General features: G+C 36.9%; 2 protein-coding genes across 3 annotated transcripts; both read right to left on the bottom strand.

Annotated features, from left to right (window-relative positions):
* Positions 1–921: 921 nt before the first annotated feature.
* Positions 922–2,742, bottom strand: LOC121417889. The gene has a single exon (XM_041611624.1). It carries the CDS (start codon positions 2,728–2,730, stop codon positions 922–924), a length of 1,809 nt encoding a protein of 602 aa, XP_041467558.1. The 5' UTR covers positions 2,731–2,742.
* Positions 2,743–10,211: 7,469 nt separating this feature from the next.
* LOC121417521 lies at positions 10,212–16,916 on the bottom strand. Of its 2 annotated transcripts, none has more exons than XR_005970371.1 (2): positions 11,223–16,916; positions 10,212–10,251 (listed from the first exon to the last, which is right to left on the bottom strand). XR_005970371.1 is itself a non-coding variant. In XM_041611242.1 (2 exons), the coding sequence occupies exon 2, from the start codon at positions 15,539–15,541 to the stop codon at positions 11,873–11,875; it is 3,669 nt and encodes a 1,222-aa protein (XP_041467176.1). In that variant the 5' UTR covers positions 15,542–15,680; positions 16,651–16,916; the 3' UTR covers positions 10,212–11,872. The 2 variants fall into 2 exon arrangements, 1 of the variants encoding a protein (XP_041467176.1); XM_041611242.1 differs by having other exon boundaries at positions 10,212–15,680; positions 16,651–16,916.
* Positions 16,917–18,648: the final 1,732 nt, after the last annotated feature.

Raw genomic sequence — 18,648 nt, 5'->3', positions numbered from 1 at the left:
ATAAATCTACATTGAATCGTATTCCAATCAATCTTGTTAGTGTTTTGCTCTTAGTTTGTTCGCTGATAGAAACCTAATTGCTATTAGGATGGCAAGTGAAACAGATGAGATTGAAACAGAAATGTGACACCAATGTTTAAATTAGAATTCTGGCAGGTTCATGGCATATTTTTATTGAAGTAAGTTAAACCTTGTCCATGAAAAGAATGCTTATTTCATTCGCTAAGTGAGGATTGCCAGTCCAGTTAAGGGTGAATGATTCCAATCTGTATTGTTTTATATCTCGCTGTTCAATTTTACGATAAATTTCTGGATTATTGTAAATTCTTCACTAAATTATTTTGTTCAGACGCTACACTCAGTAGAATCTGATCAATGTCTGCACCTTCAAGTCGTGAGTGTGTTTGGTTATCTATCTTTCAAATACCGGAAAATATAGAAATATAAAGTATGACATTATGACATTATTGGTTTTGTTTTCATGTTTTTCTCCCTTCACATCGGTATCAGAATGTCAAAATATACAAAGATATTATATAACAAAACTGTAGTATTAGTCGTAATATAAGCAGTGTAAATAAATATTAACAAGATGTATTATACATTTTACAAAACAATAATTTTTAAAGGAAATTCATCGTGGTCCTCGTCAAACTATATGCAATATGACCTCGCTAATAATATTTTCAACCAGTGATATAGAAACCTATTTCCACATGCATGATACATATTCTTGGATGCGGGAGTTTTTTAAATATCTATATATAAATGCCTATTGTTAACCGTGATGTTTAAATAGATCAGAGTCATTAGGTCTTTTTAGGCCTCACTGCTAGAGATATTTCAATTATCCAAAGATGGTATTATTCTGGTCAGTGTGTCTCATATTTATCTTAGTCAATGATCCCGACATATCATCGTTTAGAATGAGAGTCGCTTTTCGAAGACGAGAATACTATCTCCATCACAAGCAATTATCTTGCTTGATGATGAGATCATTACACGAGATAATGGAAGGTGTTTCAACCTATCATCCTTACCAGTCAGTCTAGTTGATAGAGGGAATGACGTCACTCTTCTCATCTTCACTTCATTCTCACTCGTCACCTGATCAATCATACACGTCTTGCACTCATCATATGATGTCACAACGTAGAGGTCGTCTGTTATAGGATCAACACTGACATTCCAAATGACATCACTGTGGGGGATTTCCTTTTGACCACCCTGTCTGTCTATGATGAGTACTCTCTTACCCGGAGGGTAAGGTTGAGCGATGATGTGACCTGATGATAGCACACATCGCATCACTACATTCTGTTTACATGTGATGGTATTCATGATCTTACTATCAGCTGGGTTGATGACGTATATCTTAGACTGACCCCACTCAGTAGCAATGATCATCCCATCACGGTCAACAGCTACATACACCCATGAGATATCGTTCGTTGTGTTTCTTGGTATTGTGACGTCATTGATGCGCATCCATTGTTTGTCATACACCCTAATGCATCCAGTCAAACTGTCTCCTGTACAACCTTTATAGCGTCTACCACATACTATCTTGTCATCATTCAGTAATGCACAGGAGACTACCAATGATGTATCAGTACCTGTTATCACTCTCTGGATGTGTTTAGTGTTCATATCTAGCATGTATGTATGCTGGCTACCTAAGGCTCTGTCAGTGATGATCACATTCCATTCATCTATTGAACCCACAATGAATGGGTCTTTAATTTCATCTCTATCATTGATTGTATCACTAAGCATCCACTCGCTATCATACCCACCAATCCTACCATCATAATTCTCTCTCCCAACACCCTTCACAAACCTCACACCTGATATTCTATCAGTGATTTGTTTCACATCATTCTCATAAAGTGGTTTCTTTAGTTTATCACTCACTGACATGTTCACACTATGACCATCTTTAACAATGTTTTTATCATCTTCTAGTACTGTATCTATGGTCTGTATTGCATTCTCTATTGTTTTTGTGTAATCCTGCAATGATTTCATGAACTGTTTGATCTTCCTATCCTTCTCTTTAACAATGTTATCAATGTCTCTATGAAGACCAATCTTCTTATTGTCCATGTGTCTTTGTCTAATCTGTGTATTTGTATGGATTAATCCAAGTTGTTTCTCTCTCTCTTCATTGTTCTTTCGAATCTTCTCATTAATCTTCATAATCTCTTCTTGAAGTGTTTGATTCTTACCATCAAAATCTTGGTTGATTTTGTCAGCCTCCATCTTCTCCTTGACTTTATCTGTGGTGATCGCATCCATGATTATGTAATTAACTTCATCTCTCAAAGCCTGTAGATGGGTGTCTGTGTCTTTCGTGCATTGGTCAATTTCATCTTCATACAGACGACCTTCTTTCAATTTGTCCCTCCCTTTTTCTTTTAGAACTGTTAGCCTCGCCCTACTGTATTTTATTGCATTATTTATATATTGTCTCTCGCAAGGCTGTAGATGTTTGATCATAGCGCATGAATAACACAATGGAACGCCATGAGATTTACAATATAATTTTACCTTTTCATCATGTTCTTCACAATAAATATTTGGCCCACCCCTTTTCACTCTTGAGATGCATCCTTCTTTAGAGGCGCAGTCATCACAGAGTCTCTTCTTCTCCTCCACATAGTACGTCACATCTGTGATTGATTGACAGTCCTTTCCTTCACATTGTTCTGGGTTGAAGTTAGTTGCCATGGTGACCAGAGAATTGATCTGATGTAAATGAAAGACAAAAACATATTTAAAAAAGGGAAGACAGATAGATAGAGAAAGAGAGAGAGAGAGGGGGGGGGGGGGAGTAGATGGCGTGGTAAAGATTTATAAAGAGGGAGAGTGGAGGGGGAGAGAGATTGCAAATGCAAAAATAGGAGTTGAAGGGAGGGGGACAGAGTAGCGGTTAAAGAAATAAAAAAAAGAATCAATAAGAATGAGGGTAAGAATAGGAGAGAGAGAGAAAGGGAGAGTAGGATTAAAAAGTTATAGAGGGGGAGAGAGAAAGACGGAGAGAGAGAGAATTTATAATCATAACAAGTGGAATGCCTCTGGCCGTCTCACCTGCATCACGCAATTCAATATAGCAGCAGTGCTGACTTTGAAAACTACTATAACTCGCACAAGATGTTCAGTGATACATGGTTACTTTTATGTCCACTTTTTATGAACTAGACCAATAAAATTACATAGATATGATGGTTATTCAACAAAAAAACCAACATGGCCAAAGTTCATTGACCTTACATGACCTTTGACCTTGATCATGTGACTTGAAACTCGCACAGGATGTTCAGTGATACTTGATTACTCTAATGTCCAAGTTTAACGAACTAGACCAATAAACTTTCAAAGTTATGATGGTAATTCAACAGATACCCCCAATTTGGTCAAAGTTCATTGACCCTAATGACCTTTGACCTTAATCATGAGAGCTGAAACTTGCACAAAATGTTCAGTGATGCTTGATTACTATTATGTCCATGTTTCATGAATCAGATCCATAAACTGTCAAAGTTATGATGGGAATTCAACAGATACCCCCAATTTGGCCAAAGTTCATTGACCCTAAATGACCTTTGACCTTGATCATGTGACATAAAACTCGCGCAGAATGTTTAGTGATAATTGATTAACCTTATGTCCAAGTTTCATGAACTAGGTTTACATATTTTCTAAGTTATTATGACATTTCAAAAACTTAACCTCAGGTTAAGATTTCGATGCTGATTCCTCCAACATGGCCTAAGTTCATTGACCCTAAATGACCTTAAGATTTGATGTTGACGCCGCCACCGCCGTCTCCGTCGCCGTCGGAAAAGCGGCGCCTATAGTCTCACTCTGCTATGCAGGTGAGACAAAAATGACTTCTCTCTTTACGTTGGCAAATCCCTATATTATGAAGAATTCTCTTTCTTAATCTTAAAAACATCTCAGAATTAACGATGACGTAAGTCACAAAAAAATATTTCTGATTGTTGTGATAAAATAAGACAAATTTTGCTTTTCACAATTTAACATATTACCTGTTGTGGTAAGCGCTTTCTAAGATACCTTGTTCACCAAATATTCACCGAAGATGACATGGTTTCTGATGCAGCAGAAAGTTGAAGGTGTACTCCAGGCTGAAAATGATATGAATTGAAGAATGGAAAGAAGAATGTCAGACAAATGTTACAATGAAAATTGGGAATTGTAAAAATATATGTTTTTTTTTTGCTATTTCTAAGGAACCCTTCTTTACAATTTTGGCTTTGTTAATATAAATCTCCCAACCGTCTCAAGACTTTTTTCCACAAAAAATGACAAAATAGGATTGACATTTGATTCAATATGTAAGAACATATTTTCTTAATTTGTTACTGGGAGACATATTGCTCACGCACATACCATTAACTTTATATATAGGCCTACCCGTTTTCACAAAAATATTGTCAAATTCTAATATTCAATATCTCCGTTACTTTTAAAGATATTGTTTAACTTTGTGAGCAGCCGATTTAAAAAATTCTCGAACCAAGATGAAACATTTGTACAAGTGCATGTATTAGAACTAATAAACCCTGAAAACAACCATTATTGGGAATGAAAAGCTAAAACTACAAGGCAAACCCTGATTTTGTAAATAGGCGTTTTATAGACACCTAAATAGTACCTACACATAAGTGTATGGGATGAAATTAAGATGGTGTTTCCGGTCACTTTATATTTCAATTTTTCAAGCACTAAATAATTATTTTCGAACACAATTTTTATCTTGGCTTCATTTTTGTAACATATCACAGACACAGGTGACAAGTGTGACCTTCTCGCTCAGATTTTTAAAAAGTCAAACCAATGTTAACCAATCACTGTAATCTATAATGTTGACAGAGGTTTTTTCGTGTGTGCTCGTTGAAGCTTTCTTGGTTTATATACATGTATATATACAATCATATTCTTTACGCTTCGAGTAAGCATAAGCAGTTTGATATGTGACTGTGCGTAAGCCTCGATGTGGATTGTTTCATACCCCCCTCCTACCCTGAACATTGTTCTCACGAACTGAAGTTTTGTTAGCTCCGTTTTTATTTATTCTCTCACTTATACAGTACGTATCGATAACAAGTTAACACTTTCATTGATAAAGTTCTTGGAAATGAAAAAGAAACAACCTGGGGTGATTTGTTCACATATGTTCTTGGGTTTTGGTCTCACCTTTCAAATGAAAGCAATTTTTTTGACGGAATGTTACACTTGAGTGAGCACTGTCCATTTTAATAAATCTCACAGAAATTGGTTTGCGCAGAAATGCTTATTATTCACGCTGTGTCAATGAAGAACGGGGGAAACAAACTGACCGTGCGGTTCATTTCTCATACTTTTTTTCATTTTCAGTTATTTGAATAAAAATATAAATTTGAACATTCTGTAACCATTTTGCAACCCAAGCTTACAATTTAACCCGAGGTAAGCACAACCATTACCTTTCTTGTGCCAGCTGGATCTGAAGAAAAATCTGGATGTAAAAAAAACATATGTATATTCGGGATATTTCCAGCATTTTTACTAAGCTATTATTTTTAGTGCATTAGTTTTGATTTCCCTTTTCATTTTACTTCTTGTTTCTCGACACTTTTCCCGAGCATGACAATGATAAACAGAACGAAAATCATGCCAATCAAGCCATTCATCTCTGTGTAAAGCCAGATGCCGTCATAATGCCTCGGTGTGTGGGGGGTGGGGGTAAAGGCGCATTGGGGCTCTATGAACTATTTCGGGCAAGGAAATAAATTAAAAAGGTAAAACATATTTTCAGATTACTATTTTTATAAAGTCAATGAACTCTTCATAATTGATGTTCACCTTTATCCATATAACTATTTTTCAATTTCTGTGTAAATAATTTTTTCCGAACTTTTCAAAAGTAAGTGGTGCTCACTCAAGCGGAAAGTAGCAGTTATATCGTCATTCTTTTAAAGAGACCTGTACCAATTTTTAATTGTGGAAAAAAGCTTTAGGATATTTCACACATATATATATATGTATTAGGATTCTCCTAAGTGCAATTTTTTTATACGCACTGTAGAGGAAAGGAAGAGATGAGCAAGAAGAAAAAGAGGTTCAAACCTTAGTCATATTCCTTTCAACCGAAAAAACATGCATCTGCAGACATTACTTATAAATCAGCTAGTTTGGAATTATGCCACTGCATGTACTCATAACTACCCAATCTAGTGAGATAAGAGTCTTCCTAGAGATCACGAAGATTGATAAAGGAAACAAAATACTCATCTGAAAACCTAAACTACAAGAGTGTTTCCCCCTTTGCCATGAAAATTCTTTACCTTCGTCTGTTAATGTTTCAAACAAACTATGAATAGAAACTCCGACCAATATCGTTTTCTCATGAGAGCACTTATAAAGTGTCATTTTTTATTTTTTATTTTTAGGTCACAATATGAAACATAGCTCAATATGATTACAATGTGTAGACCTAACCGTAATAAAAGTAATGGCAGGTAAATTAATTTGACTTTTAAACAAAGTTTAGTAGAGTCTTTTCTGTCAGTTCGATCTACTCTCTTATTAGATGACCACCGCTGTTCTCACCATGTTTGGAACAACATACAGGTGCGAAAGTGCGTTTCCACAATGAACACTTTTTAAGAACTCATACCGAAGTACCTTGACAGGGGCCGCGGAACGGTTTTCAAAGTGTGTGTGTGTAGGCTGACCCCCCCCCCGCGCTTCCGCGGCCCCTGCTTGACCAGTGAACAATTGTACCAGTGCCTTTGTTGGCAATTACACCTTTTGTGCCAAGGTTCAAGCAACTTGTTGCTGACAGACACTTTTCACAGGTATATTGAAAGTGACTAGGAGACTGACATCCTTGTTAGAGTCTACAACAGACATACTTTATTATTAATTCTACTTTGACTACCAAAAATATTGGTACTTTAAGATATTACCTGTCTCCCCAATACCAGGTATGTATAGGTACAATATAGATACTACAATTTTGTTTTCATTAATATTGACTCTCGCTGCATTTTGAAATCTTTTCTTATTTTGCCTGCGTTCCATAAAAACTGTTATATTTTTTTTATTAAATGCTCCAAAAATAAGGGCCAGATTGCAAAAGAGTGCATCTCGGACACCGACCGCAAAGGTCTTTCCGCTTTGCGTACATTTTTTTTTCTAATTATCCACTCCACCCAGGCCCTTTCAGGTTTACTTGTTGTCTCATCTGGCCCTTCAAAGAAAAAGTTTGAGAACCCCTGTTGTAGGGTATAACGACCTTTATTACTCACCTTGTTTTTTATAGATCCTCTCTGATGTATTATGACGTCACCTTCTATGATGATCTCTTGAAAAGAAATGATCGTTTTGATGTTATCTTAAAACTTTGTATAAACTTCAGAGACCGATGTGTTAAACTATAATTATCTATGCTGCGAGACAAGATGGCGTATCTACATGACCAATGTCGTTACACGTCTATGAATTACGCAGTGGTAATTCCCTTATTTTCGGGGGTAATTTTCCCACATGGCTAGGCTGTACTTCTTTGAGTTGGATGAATATTAAATATGAATTGAGAGAAATGTCACAACCCAGTTTTCAGTAGTCACATGTTTGCATGGAACATGATAATAATAGCTTCATGGTGGGAGCGTCGACAATTGATGAACTTCAATGAGTATTCTGAATAGATTTTGTTTCTGTTTATGGCAGGACAGCGTTTGCTGGTAAACGCCAAGCTGGTACATAACCAATTACCTAGGAAACATTTTACGTCTAGGTTAATCAGTCTTAGTGGCTGCCCTTATAGACGACAGATATTACTCTCTGGCCTTTTTATCAAAGTGGAGACAATGGCAGAGTAGGGATTCGAACTCACATCCTTGCAATTTTGAGTCCAATGCTCTAACCACTGGACCACACGACCCCTTGATTGATATGAATACGAATTAAAGTAAAGAGAAGAAAGAGAGACAGAGATAGTATAGCAGTGATATTATGGAGGATAGATAAGGAAACAGAGAGAGAGAGAGAGAACCAATCTATGAAATATCTGACATTTCCCAAACAAAGTTAAAAAGAAACGGTAAGTATATTTTTAGCATCTGACGAGGTCTTTTTTTACACCTCATACACAGGGCGTCCCAGAAAAAAGCCCTGGGATTCCTATGTATTTTCAATTCAAAGGCAAATATTCTTATATTTCATTTACATAATCAAATAATTCAATTATTCCTCTTTATAGCATGAGACGAACACCTAATGCATTATAGAGCAAGACGAGTTTGAAATTTTAATGTCAAATCCAGAATGGCCAGACAAAAATTGACATTGTTCGCGATACGACTACCGTGCATATTTGACGACTAACTCATTAGCATTTTTTTATAATTCTTTGTTAAGCTTCTCTCAAGTGATCTCTGAAATTAGAGCAATATCTTTTTTTTCTGTGCAAATCGTTTCTTATATGCCTCAATATTTTGTAATCTGCCATGCGTAAGCGATTTTCTATTAAAGCTGTGGGTTTCAAAATGAGAGATGAGATTCCACTCTTGACATGAGTATCAAATTCATTATAAAAACATATTCATTTTGATTGTAAAATCTATCTCTGAAAACGGGTTTCCTTCTTTGTGGGACGCACTATATCAAAGGCAAAAAAAAGGTAAACGTCATGATTTATTAGAGGTCACATGATTAAAGCGTTTCTGATTGGAGGAGTTATCAGTCACGATGGGAGCATCGATGAGAGACATGCTTCAGTGTTTCTTATGAATAGATTAACAAGAATATGAATTAAAGCAAAGGAATATTTATGAAAAGAAAGTGAAAGGAGAGACAAAATGAACTTACTAAACATTGAACACTTCACAAAGAAATAAGCAGGAAAGAGAGAAGAGAAAAGAAAGAGAGAGAGAGTCAGAGAGATAACAACTCGTGAAATATTAGACATTACACCAGCAAAATAGGAAATAAACGTGGACTGTATAATCGTACATGGCATTACTCCATGTGTACGGTATAGTGACAATAGGGAAGTAGGGGCACTGGTAGTGTTGAATCACCCCACCCCAGGGATTGATTTGATTTTTTGATTTCCGTTTCACAATGATATTGAACATAATATGACTTAAAAAAACATAATCATAGATTTAAGGAACAGGATTCAATAAATAAAATTATCTCAAGTAAAACGGGGCGTCTTGCCGAAAAAAGCAAAGCTTGTACAAAAGGCAAGCCCTTAACTTAGTTTTTATTACAAAATTACAACCAAGAAATATTGGGTCGTAATAATATATAGAAACTTTATTTAGAAATAAATACAAACAATTTGGGTGCACGTTACAAAAAAAATATTTGTCTCGCATGTCTAGGGTGTGTTGTGTATTACCCATAGGCAACAAGCATCTACTAAAACCAGGCGGGTATGCCGAAATATAGAAATTTAACCCGAATCATCTTTATTTTTGAGCGAAAACCTATATTTTGTATCAGTTTTTTTTCTCGTCAAATGTAAAAAAACTCTTTTAACAATCGTTTCCAGGCCCTCGGGCATGTTGTAAAACGTTACAAATCACACCTTTTTCACTGTTCATAATTGGAGCTGGTATGAGCTTCACATTGAGAGTATCGATGAGGGCGTGCTTCAGTTCTTCTAATGAATACATATCAATATGAATATGATTTCAAGCAAATTAATGTTTATTAAACGGGGAAAAAGACAGACAAAAGAAGGTGAGACAGCATTTGAAAAGTTTGAAATTCCATAAGGTAAAAAAGGAACAGTGAGTGTATAATGAACGCATATGGCATATCAAAACCAGTGCTGAATATTAATAATGATAATATGCAACATTTATATAGCGCTTAATACAAATGCTTCTAAGCGCTGCATACTATTACCCCGAATAACCGTTTCGGGCTTCAGTTTAAACTGGTTAAGAATTTATTACAATAAAACATGGATGTGATCCATAAGCTAGGTGGTGATAAAAAATAGAACTACATTTTAATGACTCCATCTTAACTTTATATATACCTTTCCAATCCTGTTTAAAATTTGATTTCATCTTGTATTAATTAAATGGGGGGGGGGGTAAAGAAGCAGCGACCAAAGATAAGAACTCTTATTCTTTAGTTGGATAGTCGAAAGAAGGAACACAAACCGTCACATCCCGCCGTACCGATATATAACGTCGTTAAACGTATATTTTATTCGATCTGTTTGAACAAAATATATAAAACAATAATAAGTCTTTGTTTACATAACTGATGTTCAGTTAATAGCATGTTAATAAATAAGATTGTTTTATCACACTGCATCTTGTTTCACGTGTAATTATTTCATTGTTTTTACACACGAACACTCATTGTCTATTGTCCCTTAAAACAGTATAATCATGATTATCAAACCGAATTGTTATCGAAATTATTATTATAATTTACTGTCTGTTTGATCAAACATGTCGAAAGAACAGAAGCAATATCTGTAAAATTCTTGTAGCTTTGAATAATCACAACTTTCTTTAACTTAGTCAATTTCTTTCAGCTATGCACACGTTGATTTAAAATAACTTTACTTATCTTGCATATACTAGTACATAATTCAACTTAAATCATAACTAGTCAAGGCTTATATGCATTTGTTTCTAATTCTTTTCACAAACAGTAACAAGTGGCTATACTACATTAAATAATTCCTTTGCCAGCAATTAAATTACGATACGCACTTGTAGAGTAATAACCAAATACTTTTCTTAGTATACATCAATGAAGTTAAACATTCACTTGATTCTGAAATGTTTTGATTTTAGATCAAAACTTGTTTTGATTTAGTATCTATTATTTTTATCTGTTTTTGTGAATAATATTCTTCTGTTATATCAAAATCATTATATCATTATTTTCCTTTTTATTAATTTCGCAAATAAGTTCTTAATACAAACATACAATTTTCACTTTCGTGGATCAACTCTTTCAATTGGCATAATTTATAATGAATCTAGACAAAAAACTGAAAACCGGAAATCCGAAACCAGAACCGGGAACCGGGCCAAAAACCGGGTCAAAAACCTACACGCCCTGCTCTCATTCCTAAACCGGGCAAATCGAGACACTACAAATTGACTTTATTTATTTTATCTGACATATATGGAAAACATAAAGGATCTAATGAATTCAAAAACACTTACTCTTTTCTGGCGGGACATAAAACCACGTTTAAATCACATTAAACAACAGAAAGTTTCCCCCAAACTGCGGAGGCCGATACTGGCGTCTGACTCCTGAACCTTTCAAAAATGGAGTGACACGTCAACGTACCTATGCACCGAACTCCACTAAGTGGACATAATTTGCATAACAAAAATATCGTATGTCATTCTATACGGTGTCCTAAATAAATGAAGGGAAATAAATTCAAATAATTAAACGCTTTCAATATTGATATATAAATTCAAACAATCTTTTCGCTGGGCGAAACATCCTCCCCGCCCTATGAGGAATGTCTCGTTTCCTCATAACAACACATATTACCTGTCCTTAACTTCCAAAGTCAATATTAAATTAAAGTTACATAGTAAATATTAAATTACAAAGTTACATGCCTACTTTCTATTATTCAGTCAAACTTGTATTGCAATTATCGTCACCATGGTTACATTCAGTGTTGTATTTAACATTATGGTTAGTCTCTTTATTTTGTTAGATTTTGTCATGATTAGTTCGAGATGTATTAGATATTGTTAGTCTCATGAGTCATACATTACATTAAACTTTACTATTCTTTTTCTTCATCTTCTTTCTTCACCTTTCATCTTCTGATTCTTCTCTTCTTTTGAGTTTAGTCTTCATAACCTTCCGCAGGATAGATTAGTGCGATCTTCGTTATTGGTCGGCGGTATTCTGCATTTAATGTTTTTACCTTCACATTGCGAATTTTACCGTCTTGTCCTGGGTACACTTGAACAACACGCGCGATTGTCCATTTTCCACGCACTGCGTTTGAATCTGTCATCATTACTACGTCATCCACGCGAATGTTCCGACGATCTGTGTTCCATTTCCGTCTGGGTGTTAGTAGTGGTAGAACATCTCTTGTCCACCTATGCCAGAATGAGTCAACAATCCGTTGTACCAGTTCGACACGATGTCTTGGATTCGCAGTTTCTCTGAATGGTCCTTGCGCAACGTCACTTGAGGCTCGTCCTAAGAGCATGTCATTAGGACTCAGATAGCTCCCGTCATCGGGGTCTGTCGGTATTCTGCCAATCGGCCTCTGGTTCACTAAATTGGCAATTTCCAGAAGACAAGTGTGCAGTTCAAATGGAGACAGTATTTGCTCTCCTATAGACTTCTTTAGGGCATACTTGCAACTTTTCACCAATGCCTCAGCACATCCGTTTTGGTGTGGAGCTGCAGGAGTAGTGAAGATCCATTCAGTGCCCTTGTCTGCACAGAAGTCTTTTAGGTCCTCATCTGACCAGCCTTTCACCATTGCTTTCAACTCGTGTTCAGCACCGACAAATTGAGTTCCATTGTCACTTATCATCTTTGCTGGCTGACCTCTAATGGCAAAAAACCGTCTAAGTACCTGAATAAACTCCATTGTAGAGCAATCAGTGGCTTGTTCCAGGTGGACTGCTCTTGTGTTCAAACAAGTGAACAGTACTCCATAATGTTTTGTTGTCTTGTTCCGTCCAATCTTTACAATGAGAGGGCCAAAGTAATCGCAAGATGAATAATGGAATGGCGGTGAATGCGGCCGCAGTCTTTCCTTCGGTAGCTCCGCCATCTCCTGGGATTCTAATTTGTGTTCAAAAGTTCTGCATGTGGTACACCTGAACTTGACCGTCTTGGCCAGATTATGTGCTTTCAAGATCCAGTACTTTCTCCTGGCCTTTGCTGTAGTCGTAGCAACACCGGTATGACCATCCTTATGAATATGCCGAATGATCAAGGTTGAGATCCAGTGTTCGTTAGGGAGCAGAGCCGGATGCTTCATGGCTAATGGCATCTCAGCCCGATCTAGTCTCCCTCCAACCCGAATAATTCCTGCTTCATCCCTATACGGACTGAGCGTCTTCATTTCTCCTTTGTCTACCCTGGACTTCAAAGACTCCTGAGCACGCTTTATCAAATGGTCCTCTCCTTTCTGTATGTCAGTTGGTGTCAGGTTACTATTGGCGACTTCGACGTCCTCATCTACCATTCTCTTGGACTTTAACTTCAACTTTCCAATGAACTTCAGGACGTAAGAAGTCACCCTCACAAGTTTCATCCAGTTAGAAAATTGCTGACAGTCAATTCTATGTTGGGATTTTGATTCTTGTACAGTCAAAACTGGTCTCTCCATTCGCAATTCCCTGACTACCTCATGAAGCTTTTCCTCTAGCTTTGCTTCTACGGGCCGTTCTGTCCCTGTTTTACGAAGGAAGTCAAGACCTTCCTTCTGTCTGTCATTCAGCTTGTCCAGGCTAACACATCTGCTGACTTCATCTCGGACATTCACATTCTGGAGAATATGCCGCGACTGGCTAAGGTCTTTCCGCCGAGGATATTGGTCGAGACATTGCTTTTCCATCTTCTCACATGAAGGACCGATGACTCGAAACTCCTCATCTTCTAGCTTGGTCATCTTATTGGACTGACATCTCTGTGGATCATGACACACCCCCATTCCTTCTGTTGTCCAGAATTCTCTGAGATCTACAGAATTGTTTACTGTGATGTGAAGCACTGCTCCTGCCGAGTAGTTTTCTGTAGTACTCCCGAAAATGACCCAGCCTAACGGTGAGAGACGGGCCACGAGATTCCCTTGTATTTTCGTGTACCCTACATGCATCTTGGAATGGTCAGTTCCTATGAGGATGTCAATCGGCCCATCCCCTCTGTGAATTTCATCTTTCCTCAGGTTGAAGATTACTCCCAGTTCTTCAATACTAACACTGGTAATGCTGTTATTGATGACGTCGAGTCCTATTGCAGAAACATTGTAACTCTGATGGCGATTAATCCCTTGAACTTTCACCTTGTACAGCATAGTGTTATATTCCTCCATTTCATCTCCTACCTTGGTAACATTCACAACAGTGGGTTTCCCTTTCAGTCCTAACTCATCTGCAACTGTATTTCTTACGAGACTCATCTGAGCTCCCGAGTCTAGGAGACAATTTCCTTCATAATTTCCGTTCGGGCCCAACATCTTTACCTTAAGCACAGGCAGAAGCGCAGGTGTTCCTGTCATACTGGCAATATCCACACTCCCTGTCTGAATCTGTCTATGAAGCAAAGGGTGGTGATAGGAAGAACACTGCTCGCCAGTATTGATCTTCTCATTGCATCTTTTCCTGCGCTTGCATGTCTTCAAGTTATGGTCCTTACCAGCTCTCTTGAGGCAGCTGAAACAAGCCCTGTTTTCTTTCATCAGTTGAAATCGCTCTTCTTGGGATTTCGAAAGAACTTTCTTGCACTGGTCAACCCAGTGATCAGACGTCTTACATAACCAGCACTTAAAGTCGGGCTTTCTTTCCGTGATTCCGTCATTCTTAGCGAGGTGTCCAATTGTAGAACTTCTACTGTCCCGAAGTGGAGCAGATGCTCTTACTCTAGTCTTCAATTCCAGTTCCATCCAATAAAGTAATGCATGGAGTGATGCATCTGTTCGCTCTCGGTCAATGAATCTCAGCCATAGCTTTCTATCATCACTGCTTAATTTTCTCTCTATCAAAGAAATCATATGATTGTTGTCCATATCATTCGCCCTACCTACTTCTTGCAGTGAGTTGTAACTTCTCCTGATAAGATGAACAAGGTCACAGAATCGGCCATCCTCTCCATCCTTGAGAGGTCGGAACTTCCCCAAGTCATATACGATAGCATCAGCTACCAATCTCGGGTCTCCGTAAATGTTGTCAAGATGAGACCATGCCGAGTCGTAATCGTTCCCCAAACCACGTATGAGATCAAGAGGTTTTCCCACTAGAGAGGATCTCAGAATTGTGATAGCATCTCTCTTGCTATACCTCGATTCGATTAGATGCTTAAAATCCGATTTAAATGTCATGTAGTCTCGTACGTCTCCAGTAAATCGAGGCAGCTTTGGTCGCTCTACCTGAACCTTGCATGACGAAACCTCTACCGATTTACTGGTAGTAACTTCGGGAGTAGCATTGTTTACAACTGAATCCTCCGTTGACCCGTCAGACTTAAGCTTAGTCTTGCTATAGTCCTTAACCTTTCTCTGCATGTCAAGAAATGATGTCTGACACTCAGATAGCCAGGCATCCTCTGTCATGAATACCTCATCATCTACGATTGTCTCACAGTACCTTTCGTGCCTGTCCTCCAATTCCTGATAAGCAACATTCAAATCCTTAAACATATCCGTTACCTCATCAAGATCCCTGTCATCGTCCAGTAAATGTTGCAAACCATTCGACAGCCTAGTTAGTTTCGCCTTTGCTGTTCTCCGCTTGATCTTGAGATCCTTAGATGCTTGCTCAGATGCCATTGTTTCCGGAATTCCCTCTATCTTCTAACCCAGATCAGGAAAAAGAATCGAATGCGATGGATAGTCGAAAGAAGGAACACAAACCGTCACATCCCGCCGTACCGATATATAACGTCGTTAAACGTATATTTTATTCGATCTGTTTGAACAAAATATATAAAACAATAATAAGTCTTTGTTTACATAACTGATGTTCAGTTAATAGCATGTTAATAAATAAGATTGTTTTATCACACTGCATCTTGTTTCACGTGTAATTATTTCATTGTTTTTACACACGAACACTCATTGTCTATTGTCCCTTAAAACAGTATAATCATGATTATCAAACCGAATTGTTATCGAAATTATTATTATAATTTACTGTCTGTTTGATCAAACATGTCGAAAGAACAGAAGCAATATCTGTAAAATTCTTGTAGCTTTGAATAATCACAACTTTCTTTAACTTAGTCAATTTCTTTCAGCTATGCACACGTTGATTTAAAATAACTTTACTTATCTTGCATATACTAGTACATAATTCAACTTAAATCATAACTAGTCAAGGCTTATATGCATTTGTTTCTAATTCTTTTCACAAACAGTAACAAGTGGCTACTACATTAAATAATTCCTTTGCCAGCAATTAAATTACGACACGTACTTGTAGAGTAATAACCAAATACTTTCTTAGTATACATCAATGAAGTTAAACATTCACTTGATTCTGAAATGTTTTGATTTCAGATCAAAACTTGTTTTGATTTAGTATCTATTATGTTTATCTGTTTATGTGAATAATATTCTTCTCTGTTATATCAAAATCATAATATCATTATTTTCCTTTTTATTAATTTCGCAAATAAGTTCTTAATACAAACATACAATTTTCACTTTCGTGGATCAACTCTTTCAATTGGCATAATTTATAATGAATCTAGACAAAAAACTGAAAACCGGAAATCCGAAACCAGAACCGGGAACCGGGCCGAAAACCGGGTCAAAAACCTACACGCCCTGCTCTCATTCCTAAACCGGGCAAATCGAGACACTACAAATTGACTTTATTTATTTTATCTGACATATATGGAAAACATAAAGGATCTAATGAATTCAAAAACACTTACTCTTTTCTGGCGGGACATAAAACCACGTTTAAATCACATTAAACAACAGAAAGTTTCCCCCAAACTGCGGAGGCCGATACTGGCGTCTGACTCCTGAACCTTTCAAAAATGGAGTGACACGTCAACGTACCTATGCACCGAACTCCACTAAGTGGACATAATTTGCATAACAAAAATATCGTATGTCATTCTATACGGTGTCCTAAATAAATGAAGGGAAATAAATTCAAATAATTAAACGCTTTCAATATTGATATATAAATTCAAACAATCTTTTCGCCAGGCGAAACATTAGTGTTGAAGTCAATCATATCACGGTAAGACCCCTTTCCAGGCTTAATACTTTCATTGAAATTCCATTCTGACCTTTGCCATAGTTAACAAATGACAAATTGAATTAAATGCATTAAGATTAAGATGGCGGACACTTTGACAGTATACAAACCTTTACTCTTTAAAGCGTTGTCCTCTTGTACTAATTGCGAATCTTCTTTTATGTTGACTCGATTTGTTTCAAACTTGAAATTTGTCAACAACCACCCTCCCTCCCTATCACACACGCACGCACCCGCGCACACACCAACGCAAACTCTTTTCTCTCTCTATTGTACTAACTCTCTCCCATTCTCTACCCCTCATCTCTGTCCTCCTTATCTCTCCTTCTTTTGTAATCCATCCATCCTTCATTCATTCATTCACACACACACACACACGCGCGAGCGAGCACACACACTCTCTCTCTACTAAATCATTCATCTATCTCTTCTTCATCCCATCTTTTTCGACAAAAACAATCAGCTGTCCTCTGTTATTTGACTTGTAATATCAAATGAATTTCTGTGTTGTAAAAAGCGTGTGCATAGTGATTGCTAAAGTACCCTATTGTACACACCCGTTCTCTAGAACAACACAGACACCTATTAGCAACCACATGCCTATCTACGTACGTCTGAAGGTCCTGGCCCGCACAGCCTCACACCCTTTTTTTGAAACAAGTGCACACCTAGTTACCAATAATGCATATATATATATATATATAGCATTTCCATTTATTTGAAAGAAGATAAAAGATCTTTGTAGATTAAATGCTTTGCTCACGGGCATATAGCTGCCGCGGCCGGGGATCGAACCCCGGACTTTCCATTTATAGCTAGGCGCCTTAGACCACTCGGCCACGGCACCTCCACACACACACACTATCTCTCTCTTAAAGGACAAGTCCACCCCAACAAAAACTTGATTTAAATAAAAAAAAGAAAAATTCAACAAGCGTAACACTGAAAATTTCATCAAAATCGGATGTAAAATTAAGAAAGTTATGGCATTTTTAAGTTTCGCTTATTTTCAACAAAATAGTTATATGAACGAGCCAGCTACATCCAAATGAGAGTGTTGATGACATCACTCACTATTTCTTTTGTATTTTATTATATGAAATATGAAATATTTTGGTTTTCTCGTCATTGTTATGTAAAATGAAGTTTCATTCCTCCCTAAACACGTGGAATTCCATTATTTTAACATTTTGTGCTTCAGGCAAGGAGGTCCCAATTGTCAAATTTGTAAAGATTGAAATATTGTATAATTCAAACAATAAAAAAAACAAAAGAAATAGTGAGTGAGTGACATCATCGACTCTCTCATTTGGATGTAACTGGCTCGAAACTTTGAAATGTCTTAACTCTCTTATTTTACATCCGATTTTGATGAAATTTTCAGAAATTGCTTATCTGATTTTTCTCTATTGATTCAAATCAACATTTTTCTATGGGGACTTGACCTTTAAATCAATCATCTTTATCTCACAAGCTATCTCCTTCTCCATGTTTTCCCTGTTTAATCAATACACTAGCTCTCTCTCTCTCTGCTTCTTTGCACCCTCTCATCAACAACCAACGGCAGTGTATAGTAACATAATAAAATCAATCTTACGGTCAGTCATATCACATTACAGTAAATATTGTTCGTAAAATTGATTTCTTTCATGTCCAAATTCCA

This window comes from Lytechinus variegatus, chromosome 6 (genome assembly GCF_018143015.1).
Source record: "Lytechinus variegatus isolate NC3 chromosome 6, Lvar_3.0, whole genome shotgun sequence".
In the NCBI taxonomy this organism is placed as follows: domain Eukaryota; kingdom Metazoa; phylum Echinodermata; class Echinoidea; order Temnopleuroida; family Toxopneustidae; genus Lytechinus; species Lytechinus variegatus.
This window is presented reverse-complemented; position numbering and strand designations above follow the sequence as displayed.